The following is a 12,043-nucleotide window of genomic DNA, read 5'->3' on the forward strand; positions in this document are numbered from 1 at the left end:
ATATATGTATATATAGGGCCAAAACTACCAGCAAAAGATTTTAGTTTGCTGACGAAGCCTCTTAGATAAGAAGTGAAACGGTCGACACCTTCAAAGAAGTACAGAATGACGGCTGAGGAAACCTTCTCATCGATGGATCACTCCTGTACGGCTGAGCGCGTACACGGACGTATTTATTTAATAGAGCAAACGTTTGAAATCAGAATAAATTATTTCTGAATTTCGGTTCGTTTGGCAATTTGCATACTCGGCACGGCAGCCAATCAGAAGCCTTCTTCGTGCTTCTGGACTTTCCCGAGCGTTATAAGGTCACGCATTTGCATATCGTTTTCCGAAGTAGACGCACAGAACCACTTATCCACTCATCCAGTGATGAATAGGATTCAAATAGTTGTGAAGAGGAAAGCATACATGTTTGCCATCGACTCAAGACGTCCTCCCGTATCAATTGGAGCCATCAGGACTCCAATGTAGCGTCGCAGAAAATGCACAAGATGGCGCCCAAGCTCCGTTGGAAATGGGCTGATTTGTCTGCTGGGAATCAATCTGTGTCAACTCGTATCAAATAGACACTGGATCGTGCGGTTTTGTCTTGAGCATTTCGTTCTGTTTGAAAGGCACCCCAGGGGTTCCCTTGAGCGGGGCTCAGTCCAGCCCTTGCCCCACTCCAGCCGTGCAAAGTCACAATCAAGGCGCCGTTCCCAAACCTTGGCCCGACGGTGCGTATCGGACCCGTTGTTCCGCAATCGGGACCGCGAAGGATTCACTGAACGGCGTTTTGTGCAGGCCAAGGCGGCGACAATCCCGCCGGCGCGCCCAAGCACCTCCCGCCGATGAGCGGCGCCCGCCCGTCGGGCGCGCCGCCGCAGGCTAGCTCCGTAGCGGCGGCGGGCCCTCAAACCGCCGGGCAGCAGGTGTCGCCCATGCTGCAGATGCAGCAGAAGCAGAACCGCGTCACGCCCGTCCAGAAGCCCCAAGGCCTGGACCCGGCGGGGATCCTACAGGAGAGGGAGTACAGGTACGCGGCGCTTCGCCCGTCCCGTTCGTTAGCGCTTCGGCGCTTTGATGAAGGACGTGGGCCAGGTTGCAGGCTCGGATCGCGCATCGCATCCACGAACTGGAGAGTCTGCCCGGATCGCTTCCGCCCGACCTGAGGACCAAGGCCACGGTGGAGCTCAAGGCGCTGAGGCTCCTCAACTTCCAGCGGCAGGTTTGCGCGTCCGGACTGGGATTTTTTGGGGGGGAGAAGGCCCTTTTCATTTTGAAGGCCTTCAACTTCGGTGTGTCAGTGTTGAGAACTTCCAACTTTTTCTGACCAAAATGACCAGATCAAACTAAATATAGACAGTGCCCCTTGGCTTATGAACTTTTCGGTTTACGAACGTAAAATTTTACCTTGGCATATGAACTATTTTTCGGGATACACGCACAGCAACACGATGAGTGATGTGTCGTTCACAAACGAGCCCGTTGTCTAACGAGACTTGTTTTTGTCCTCTATTCCCCGTCCCCAGTCTTTGGTTAAAGCCACGTGGTTGGTCAAGAAGGCAGAAGAGGGGGGCGGTTAAACATTAAAGAGACAGGCAGACGACAGAGAGTGAGAAAATGGATAGAAAACAGTGACGTTCGGACTGGTTTCAACTGTGATAGTTCAAAGGCAGAGTGTAAACTGCAAGGTTAAAATATCCCATCAATCAGGCTCCACAAATAACCCGCACGAGCCATCTGTACACTTGATGCAAAAAGCGATCAACCCAGCTAAACAGAACACAATTGATGAGGAACTAGATAAAATGATGGCAGAGAAAGCACCTACAAGAGATCATTCCTCGAGATGGTGAAAGGAGGCTGCGTTCCTCATCAAGTGTTTAATGCTGATGAAAGCGGCCACTCCATTCCATCAAGCCATCAACGACCATCACAAAGGTCAATAAAACCACTTTACATACAATACAGTACAGTTTATTTCTTCAATTACAGTCCTTCCAAACAGCAATTCCCTCCCTCTGACCTCCTCCCACCCCATTCCATCAAGCCATGAACGACCATCACAAAGGTCAATAAAACCACTTTATTATACAGTACAGTTTATTTCTGTCATGATAATACCAAGGCACATTTATTATACATAAAATAAGGTCTATTTTGTATAGTTTTAAGGCTTAGAAAATTATGGGGACCTGGGAACGGATTATTCTCATTTGAATGGTTTCCAATGTGAAATTAATTTTTGCGATACACACTTTTCGCCTTACACTCTTTCTGGCAACCAATTAAGTTCGTAAGCCAAGGTGTCACTGTATATATGTGTTCCGCCCCTCCCCCCGTCTTTTTTTTAGACTTGTTTTTCTTATTTGTCATTGTCGTGCCTGCTGTATGTACAAACGCTGTCCCCCAGCTGAGGCAGGACGTGGTGGCGTGCATGCGGCGAGACACCACCCTGGAAACGGCCCTCAACTCCAAGGCCTACCGCCGCAGCAAGCGGCAGACGCTGCGGGAGGCGCGCATGACCGAGAAGCTGGAGAAGCAGCAGAAGTTGGAGCAAGAGAAGAAGCGTCGGCAGAAGCATCAGGTTGGGAAAAAGAACTCAACCAAAATTCAAAATGGAGATTGTTGAGAATCATAACAATAATCATCATAAACATTTCATTTCCAAGCGCCTTTCAAAACTCTCAAGGTCACTTTACAGTCACGGGAGAAGTTTTTCTGTGGGTGAGCAGCGGCAGCCACTTCTGCCAGCGTTCACTCAACAATAGATCAAGTTAGCTAGCTAGCTAATAGATAGCTAGCTAGTTAGGCAGCTAATATATAGCAAATAGATAGGTAGCCAGCAACGGTGACCCCACTCAACCGGGAATAACTCAAATAGATCAAGTTAGCTAACCAGCTAATAGAAAATGCTCATCGCTCCGCCCCTTTCAGGAGTACCTCAACAGTATTCTCCAGCATGCCAAAGACTTCAAGGAGTACCACCGCTCCATGTCTGGGAAAATGCAGAAGCTCACCCGCGCCATCGCCACCTGGCACACCAACACGGAACGGGAGCAGAAGAAAGAGACCGAGAGGATCGAGAAGGAGAGAATGCGGAGACTTATGGTAACCGCCTCCACCACGGCACAACCCGTCCGCTATTGATTGATGAGAAGCTTTCTTCAGCCGTCATCTGTGCTATATATATATATATATATATATATATATATATATATATATATATATATATATATATATACAGATATATATATATATATATATATATATATATATATATATATATAAGGCTTGCCTAGATGGCAAGAGCCTAGACCTATTTGGTCTAGGAAGTCTGTTGTAAGAATGATCCAAATGAAACCTCACCCCATCATGGCGATTTCGTGAAGGGTTTTGCTGTTTTATGAAATAGCTTCTTTGACTCCCCTTTTAAAGCATCTCTTTTCTTTCGCTAATATTTTAACCTTACTGTCGTCAAATGAGTGGTTGCTAGCTTTTAGGTGCATATGTACTGCAGATTGATATACATACTGTATATCGGGCCAAAACTACCAGCAAAAAATGTTAGTTTGCTGACGAAGCCTCTTGCATAAGAAGCGAAACGTCCGACACCTTGAGAAAAAAAGTCCAGATGACGGCCGAAGAAACCTTTTCATCGATGGATGGACCACTCCTGTACCACTGAGAGCTTCCACAGTCCGCTATTGTTGTTGTTCCGCCAGGCGGAGGACGAGGAGGGCTATCGCAAACTGATCGACCAGAAGAAGGACAAGCGTTTGGCTTACCTGCTGCAGCAGACGGACGAGTACGTGGCCAACCTCACCACTTTGGTCTACGAGCACAAAGCCGCTCAGGCCGCAAAGGAGAAGAAGCGCCGCAAGAAGAAGAAGAAGGCGGTACGTAAGCGACGCACCCTCGAAAAAGGCCACCCTCGCCCTCCAATGACTTGAATGCGCTCCCGCGTCCAGAGAGCCGACGGAGAGGCCGGCGAAGGCCCCAGCGCCATCGGACCCGACGGAGAGGTACGGCCGGCCGCGCTCCCCGCTTCTTCTCTCTTTTTCACCGATGCCGCGTTCGCAGCCCATGGACGAGAGCAGCCAGATGAGCGAGCTGCCCGTCAAGGTGATCCAGACGGAGACGGGCAAAGTCTTGCAGGGGACCGAGGCGCCCAAATCCAGCCAGCTGGAGGCCTGGCTGGAGATGAACCCCGGGTGAGGTGGCGTCGCCGCTCGCTGCGTTCAATCACAAATCAATCGATAAACAAATCGCGCTGATTGCCTTTTTGCACTCGCCCCAGCTACGAGGTGGCGCCCAGGTCGGACAGCGAGGAGAGCGGCTCCGAGTTTGAGGAGGAGGTCAGTCTTTTTGCACACTTCCGCCATATTTTATTTTGAAAAATCTCATGACGCCGTCAAACGTAAAGCCAAATACACACAATTGAGTCATCGCTTTCTTATTAATACAACGCCAATCCACTAGGGGGCGGTAAGTGTGACATAGTTTCAATCCATCCATCATGTAAAAATCTACTGCATCTACGAGTTCAACCCCGATTAAAGGTGAAACGATGCCAGAATCTCGGGTAGAAACGATTCAAACGCGGTACTCTTTATTATTATTATTATTATTATTATTATTATTATTATCATTAGTATTCGTACTATTAGTATTAGTATTAGTATCAATATTATTATTAGTATTAGTATTGTTATTTTTAGCATTATTATTATTATCAGTATCATCAGTATTCGTATTAGTATTATTAATATTAATAGTATTATTAGTAATATTAGTATTAGTAGTATTAGTATTAGCATTAGTATTAGTCTTATTATTATTATTATTATCTAGCTAGCTAGCTATATAGCTATCTAGTGAGCTAGCTATTAGCTATCTATTAGCTAACTAGCTATACATCTGAGAGCTTACACAGACATTATTATTATCAGTATTAGTATTAGTATTCATATGATTAGTATTAGTAGTAATATTAGTAATTGTAGTATTAGTATCAGTATTATTATTAGTATTAGTAGTATTAGCATTAGTATTAGTATTATTAGTCTTATTATTATTATTATCTAGCAAGCTATATAGCTATCTAGTGACCTAGCTATTAGCTATCTATTAGCTAACTAGCTGTAAAACTGAGAGCTTACACAGACATTATTATTATTATTATTATAGTATTACATATTACACTATGTAGAGTTTTTTTATGAAACGGTTTTGCACATTTACAGTATACATTATGATGATGATGATTGATTGAAGGAACTTTGCGATTGGAACTGTTGTGGCCTCTCCCGCCGACCCCCCACATTAACATACTTCTATCATGAAGCCCATGAATCCATCTCCAAAGTGTCTTCTTTTATGTGGTCACAAGGAGGAAGAAGATCCGTCCAAGGGTGAAAATGACAAGAGCGCAGAAGATCCCGTTGGAGAGGCCAAGCACATTATCGAGTATTGGACTTCATTTTTCTCTCGTCGCCATTAGCGTATAGCATATCTGGAATGGGACCCCGAGTCTGATGTTGGCACACGTTCAGGTCAGCCAAGCAGGACGTGGACGACGAGTACAGCGTGCCCACAGACGAGGCCAGCCTGCACTCCTACTACGGCGTGGCCCACGCCGTCGTCGAGAGGGTGGAGAAGCAGTCGTCTCTTCTCATTAACGGCTCCTTGAAGCACTACCAGGTACGCTAAGTCCACCGTTGCTACGTGCGGCTAAGGGTGTTTCTGTGTTGTCTGAGCAACGGTCTCAGGCAATAAAAGAGGTTGAAAAACTTTTGTTGATTTTCATTAACGGAAAACAGCTAGCAGGGGACAGTGTGAGTGAGGGTATGATCGCCCAGCAAGCACGGCAACTTCACTCGGATATCATCAAGAGGCAACGACATCAACCACCATCACAAAGGATTGAATACAGATAATTGCACGCTGATAATATTGCTATCTACCTGGCTACCTAGCTAGCTACCTATCTATTTGATAGCTAGCTAGCTAGCTAGCTATTAGTTTTCTATTAGCTAGCTAGCTAACTTTCTATCTTTTTGAGTTGTTCCGGGTTGAGCGAAAGCTGGCGCGTGTGGCTGCCGCTGCTCACCCACAGAAAAATGGATTATTAATTGCACGCTAATAATATTGCTATCTAGCTAGCTATATAGCTGGCTACCTTGGTAGCTATTTATTTGCTATTTGCTATCTAGCTGGCTACCTAGCTAGCTACTTATCTATTTGCTATCTATTAGCTATCTAGCTAGCCAGCTAGCTATTAGCTAGCTACTTATCTATTTGCTATCTATTAGCTATCTAGCTAGCCAGCTAGCTATTAGTTATCTATCAGCTAGCTAGCTAGCTTTCTATCTATTTGAGTTATTCCGGGTTTATCGTCACAACTGGCTGCCTCACCATGACCAAAGACACTATGAATCCCTGTGACCTTGAGAGTTTTGAAAGGTGCTTAGAAATGAAATTTATTAATTGCAGACTAATAATATTGCTATCTAGCTGGTTATCTCGCTAGCTATCTAGCTGGCTACCTCGGTAGCTATCTATTTGATAACTAGCTAGCTACTTATCTATTTGCTATCTATTAGCTGTCTAGCTAGCTATCTATTAGTTTTGTATCAGCTAGCTAGCTAGCTTTCTATCTATATGAGTTATTCCGGGTTGAATGAACGCTGGTGCATGCGGGTGCCGCTGCTCACCCACAGAAAAACTTAACCTGTGACTGTTAAGTGACCTTGAGAGTTTTGAAAGGCGCTTAGAAATGAAATTTATTATTATTATACATCCACAACCATCACAAAGGTCAATAAAATGACTTTATTGTCCAGTACAGTTTATTGCTCTAATTACTATAGCACCATTTTTGCTATACATTTTTAGCAACATTTTTACTAATTACTATAGCACCATTTTACTATAGCACAATGACCATAGCACATTTATTATACATCAAATAAGGTCTATTTTGTGTAGTTTTAAGGCTTGTTTAGGAGAAAATTATGTTTTATGGGGACCTGGGAACGGATTATTCTCATTTTAAATGGTTTCTTATGGGAAATAAATATTTGGCAGACTAACTTTTTGCCTTCGACACACTTTCTGGGAACCAGTTAAGTTCATAAGCTGAGGTATCACTGTATTTTGTGTAGATTTCAGGCTTATTTAATGGAAAATTATGTTTTATGGGGACCTGGGAACGGATTATTCTCATTTGTAATAGTTTGTTATGGGAAATAAATGGCTTATGACGATGCTCTTTTTTGTCTCTTGGATATTCCGCAGCTTTTGTGTTCCGACACCCTTTTTTATTGTCGTCGCGAGATTTCACATGACAACGCTTGCGTCTTCTTTTGCGCAGATTCAAGGCCTGGAGTGGATGGTGTCGCTGTACAACAACAACTTGAACGGCATCCTGGCCGACGAGATGGGCCTGGGCAAGACCATCCAAACCATCGCCCTCATTACGTACCTGATGGAGCACAAGAGGCTCAACGGGCCCTACCTCATCATCGTGCCGCTATCGTCAGTACCCGTTTGCTCGCCCGCTTCAGGTTTTTGCCAAGCGAACCAATCAATGCGCTTGGTGCATTTCCAGGACTTTATCCAACTGGATCTACGAGCTGGACAAGTGGGCCCCGTCTGTGGTCAAAATTGCCTACAAGGTACGATCGGAACCATCGGTCCGAGCTGTTTCGAGAACTGATTCTTGGCCCGTCCGTCATCTTTGCAAGGGCACTCCGGGCCTGCGCCGAGGACTCGTTCCGCAGCTACGCAGCGGGAAGTTCAACGTTCTGCTGACCACGTACGAGTATATCATCAAGGACAAGCACATCCTGGCCAAGGTCAGACCCCACCTCGGTTCTTTGACTTTTTAGGCCTCGACTAGAAGTTCTTCAAGATTCAACAAGCAGGATGTTTTCAAGTCCTTCGTATTGGCACTAAAATGATCATCGATGAAAAGGATTCTTCAGCCGTCATCTGTACTTCTTTCGAGGTGTCGGACGTTTCGCTTCTTATCCAAGTAGCTTGGTCAGCAAGCTAAAGTCTTACTGGTAGTTTCGGCCCTATAGCTATATCCCTACTGTCGAGACGTTGGTGGTGCCGAGCAGGGACCTATCATAGCCACGTCCGACACACGCTACACTGATTACTTCTATTGTCCTGCCTGATTATGGGGTCTAGGACTGGCCTGATAGCCCCATTTGCTCTGGTATCTGGTAGCCTGATCAGCATCACTAAGCCTATGTTACCTAAGAAGTCTGTTGTAGGAACGATCCAAATTAAACCTCACCTCACTCAAAGAAGTACAGATGACGGCTGAAGAAACCTTTTCACCGATGGACCACTCCTGTACGACTGAGAGCTTACACAGACACTAAAATGATCATTGTTTAGTTGCAAATAGGGACAAAGCGCCTCGCTCGTGAATAGAAAACAACCTCTACGCGGTCTCAGTAGGCAGGTTCGAATCCCGCGAGCAGTGTTTTAAAGGACAACCGACACCTCGGACAAGTTGCGTCCAGAATTTGTCAAATGATTTCGACTGAGCGTATTTGACAAAGATTCCAGCGCATATAGCTAGATTTCACCTTTTACGACTCGCCGAATATTCAGGAAGTCTCGTTTTCGAGATTATGTCGATGCAGGAAGTGACATCACATTGGGTACGCCCCTGACCAAGAAAGCGACACAATGCATTTTGCGTACCTTTTTTTTCGTCTGAAAACACTGCGTTGATGGCCAAATTAGAAGGAAAACTATATAAATAACGCCATGGTGAATGGTTGTGTGGCAGCCAATTGCGGTAACACGCATAAAGAAGGTCTAAGTTGACACAAATTCCCAGCGGACAAAGCAGCCATTTCCAACGGAGCAGAGCAGTTGAGCAACAGCGGAGGCGAACGAGAAAGCTAACCCGAGTTAGCGATTCGGCGCTTGGATAGCGGAAGTTTGATGCATGTTTCCTCATTTAGTCACACTGCATGCTAACTGCTACATCAGAGTCCAGATCTCCTTCACCGGTTTCATCGCTCGCAGAAAGCTCGAATTGATCCGGAAGGACTTCTTTAATCGATGGCAAACATGTATGCTTTCCTCTTCACAACTATTTGAATCCTATTCATAACTGGATGAGGAACAAGAAAGCATCTTTTTCCCAATCTGAACTCTCTGAAGCCATTGTTTTGATTCTGGAGCAAGGCAAGACGTCCTGGCGTGACGTCACAAACAAGGGGGCGGGACCTTCTGAAACATTCCGGGTTCATTTTGAAGTAGTTTTTGGACACTTGAAGTCATTTTGATTGGTGTTTTGCATTTGACTAAAAATAGCATTGTGCGTGTTTTGGGTATTTTAGATGCTATAAAATGTTTTTCTGATGTCAGTTTGGAAACAAAAAAATGCGGTCGATTGTCCTTTAAGCTAACCCTGGCTGATCTTTGATGCTAATGTTAGCATCATGGAAGCCCATTACAACAGGGATCCCAGACGTCGGCTATTTAGCAGAGAGCATAGTGCTTTAGTCGGCATGCTTTTGTGTGTTTTGTTGCTTCCGAACGACACATCGCCCCCAGTCCTCGGTTAAAGCGCATGTGATTGGTCAAGAACGCAGCAGTGAGGGGAAGGGGGGGGTTACAGAAACACAGAGCTGCTAATATAAAATAGATAGGCAGACGACACAGACAGTGAGACAATGGATAAAAGACGCAGTGAAATTTGGACTGGTTTCAACTTTATTGATGCACAAAGCTATTAAGCCAGCTAAACAGAACACAATTGATGAGGAACTAGGTAAAATTAGAGCACAGCAACTTTACTTGGATATTGTCAAGGGGCAACCTGGAAGTTCGTCATCCATTGATGATTTCAAGGCTAGCCACGGATGCTTCGAGAACCTGAAGCGTCGTACAGGGATTCATAGTGTCATTGGTCATGGTGAGGCAGCCAGTTGTGACGATGAAGCTGCCAAAGCTTCCAAGGAATCATTCCTCAAGATGGTGGAAGAAGAAGGCTACCTTCCTCATCAAGTGTTGAATGCTGATGAAAGCGGCCACTCCGTTCCACCAAGCCATCAACGACCATCACAAAGGTCAATAAAACAACTTTATTATACAGTAGTTTATTTCTTTAATACACAATACCATCGCACATTTATTATACATAAAATAAGGTACATTTTTTTTGTAGTTTTAAGTCAACAAGAAAGGAGAAAATTATATTTTTTGTGGGCCTGGGACCGGATTATTCTCATTTTCATGGTTTCCTATGGGAAACTAATGTTTGGGATACACACTTTTCACCTTACACACTCTGGGAAGCAATTAAGTTCGTAAGCCGAGGTATCACTGTAATACATTTCATTTCAAAGCTCCTTCATGGTCACCTTTCAGTGGGTGAGCAGCGGCAGCCACACGCACCAGCGTTCACTCAACCCGGAATAACTCAAGTAGATAGAAAGCTAGCTAGCGAATAGATAGCTACCAGCTAGCGAATAGATAGCTATTAGCCAGCTAACAGATAGCTATTAGCTATGGAATAGATAGCCATTAGTACTTGAGACGTGAAACAATGAACACCCCTAAATATCGTGTAAAGAAAACAAACACCAGAATAATCATTTTTTTCTGTGGGTGAGCAGCGGCAGCCGCACGCGCCAGCCTTCACTCAACCATGCTTCTAAATGAAATGTATTCTTCTTATTATTATTTGTCACACTGTAAAGATGTCGTGGAAGAGAGAGATACTTCTATCTAGTAAGAGTGATAGCGGAACGAAGATGTCATTTCCGCTCCTTTAATTTGCGTTATCTGGCATCGCTCTTTGAAGCTAAGCGCTAGATTGCACGCCATTGATTATTTTCTTGCCCCCTTTTGCAGATCCGTTGGAAGTACATGATCGTGGACGAAGGTCACCGCATGAAGAACCACCACTGCAAGCTGACGCAAGTGCTGAACACGCACTACGTGGCGCCGCGCCGCCTGCTCCTGACCGGCACGCCGCTGCAGAACAAGCTGCCCGAGCTGTGGGCGCTGCTCAACTTCCTGCTGCCCACCATCTTCAAGAGCTGCAGCACCTTCGAGCAGTGGTTCAACGCCCCCTTCGCCATGACGGGCGAGAGGGTGAGCGCCTCGCCTCCCGTTTCGGCGCCGCCCGCCGGGTCCTGACGCAACTTTGCGCAGGTGGACCTCAACGAGGAGGAGACCATCTTGATTATTCGCCGCCTGCACAAGGTTCTTCGGCCGTTTCTGCTGCGCCGCCTGAAGAAGGAGGTGGAGTCTCAGCTGCCGGAGAAGGTGAGCCGCTTGGCTTCTGCTCATTCCTTTTGCCCGCAAAGGCGGCGGTGAAGCGGATGGATGTAATAATAATGACAAACATGATAATAAAAAACATAATAATAATAATGAAAAACATAAAAAACATCATAATAGAAACAATAATAATAAAACACTATCACTATTTTATTTTATAATCATTTATTATTATTTTGTTATTATTATTATTATTTTATTTTCATTATTTTATTATTTTATTTTCATTATTTTATTGTTTTTTATTATTTTTTTTTAATGTTTTAATTATTATTCTTATTTTTATTATTATTACTACTATCACTATTACTATTATTTTATTATTATTATTATTTATTATTATTTGTCTGAAGGAGTTCTGGCTTGCAAGTTGTTATATTGCAAGAGCAACAGATGCAGGCGGACACACTCGAAACTTCATAAATAGCTGCTTCCCTGGCTTGTTTTGAAAGGTGCTTAGAAATGTCTTATAAAAGCGAGCTTTGACCGACCGTACGTGGCACGCGCTAGCGCTTTTATTTGCTCAACTGCTAACATTCAAAAATGAATGAACGCGCGTGGCTTTTCCTTTTGCACAGGTGGAGTACGTCATCAAATGCGACATGTCCGCCATCCAGAAGGTCTTGTACCGACACATGCAAAAGGGAATCCTCCTGACGGACGGCTCGGAGAAAGACAAGAAGGTAGCCGAGGCGGGTGAAGGCGCGTGAAGGCCGGTGAAGGCGCACTCCCGTCC

At 44.7% G+C, this 12,043-nt stretch overlaps 1 protein-coding gene across 1 annotated transcript in view; it reads left to right on the forward strand.

The window, feature by feature from the left end:
- Positions 1–12,043, forward strand: part of smarca2 (SWI/SNF related BAF chromatin remodeling complex subunit ATPase 2) — a 29,076-nt gene that overhangs the window by 5,907 nt on the left and 11,126 nt on the right. Inside the window, exons 5-21 of the mRNA XM_088995349.1 lie at positions 618–719; positions 787–1,018; positions 1,084–1,210; positions 2,399–2,572; positions 2,923–3,096; positions 3,711–3,884; positions 3,957–4,010; positions 4,069–4,199; positions 4,286–4,343; positions 5,378–5,454; positions 5,541–5,688; positions 7,361–7,524; positions 7,598–7,664; positions 7,734–7,844; positions 10,876–11,118; positions 11,179–11,292; positions 11,886–11,990. Coding sequence (XP_088851475.1) covers positions 618–719; positions 787–1,018; positions 1,084–1,210; positions 2,399–2,572; positions 2,923–3,096; positions 3,711–3,884; positions 3,957–4,010; positions 4,069–4,199; positions 4,286–4,343; positions 5,378–5,454; positions 5,541–5,688; positions 7,361–7,524; positions 7,598–7,664; positions 7,734–7,844; positions 10,876–11,118; positions 11,179–11,292; positions 11,886–11,990 — 2,255 coding nt within the window. The remainder of the gene's footprint in view (positions 1–617; positions 720–786; positions 1,019–1,083; positions 1,211–2,398; positions 2,573–2,922; positions 3,097–3,710; positions 3,885–3,956; positions 4,011–4,068; positions 4,200–4,285; positions 4,344–5,377; positions 5,455–5,540; positions 5,689–7,360; positions 7,525–7,597; positions 7,665–7,733; positions 7,845–10,875; positions 11,119–11,178; positions 11,293–11,885; positions 11,991–12,043) is intronic.

Source organism: Hippocampus bargibanti, linkage group LG04 (assembly GCF_051943395.1).
Source record: "Hippocampus bargibanti isolate YZ-2025 linkage group LG04, ASM5194339v1, whole genome shotgun sequence".
Taxonomy (NCBI): domain Eukaryota; kingdom Metazoa; phylum Chordata; class Actinopteri; order Syngnathiformes; family Syngnathidae; genus Hippocampus; species Hippocampus bargibanti.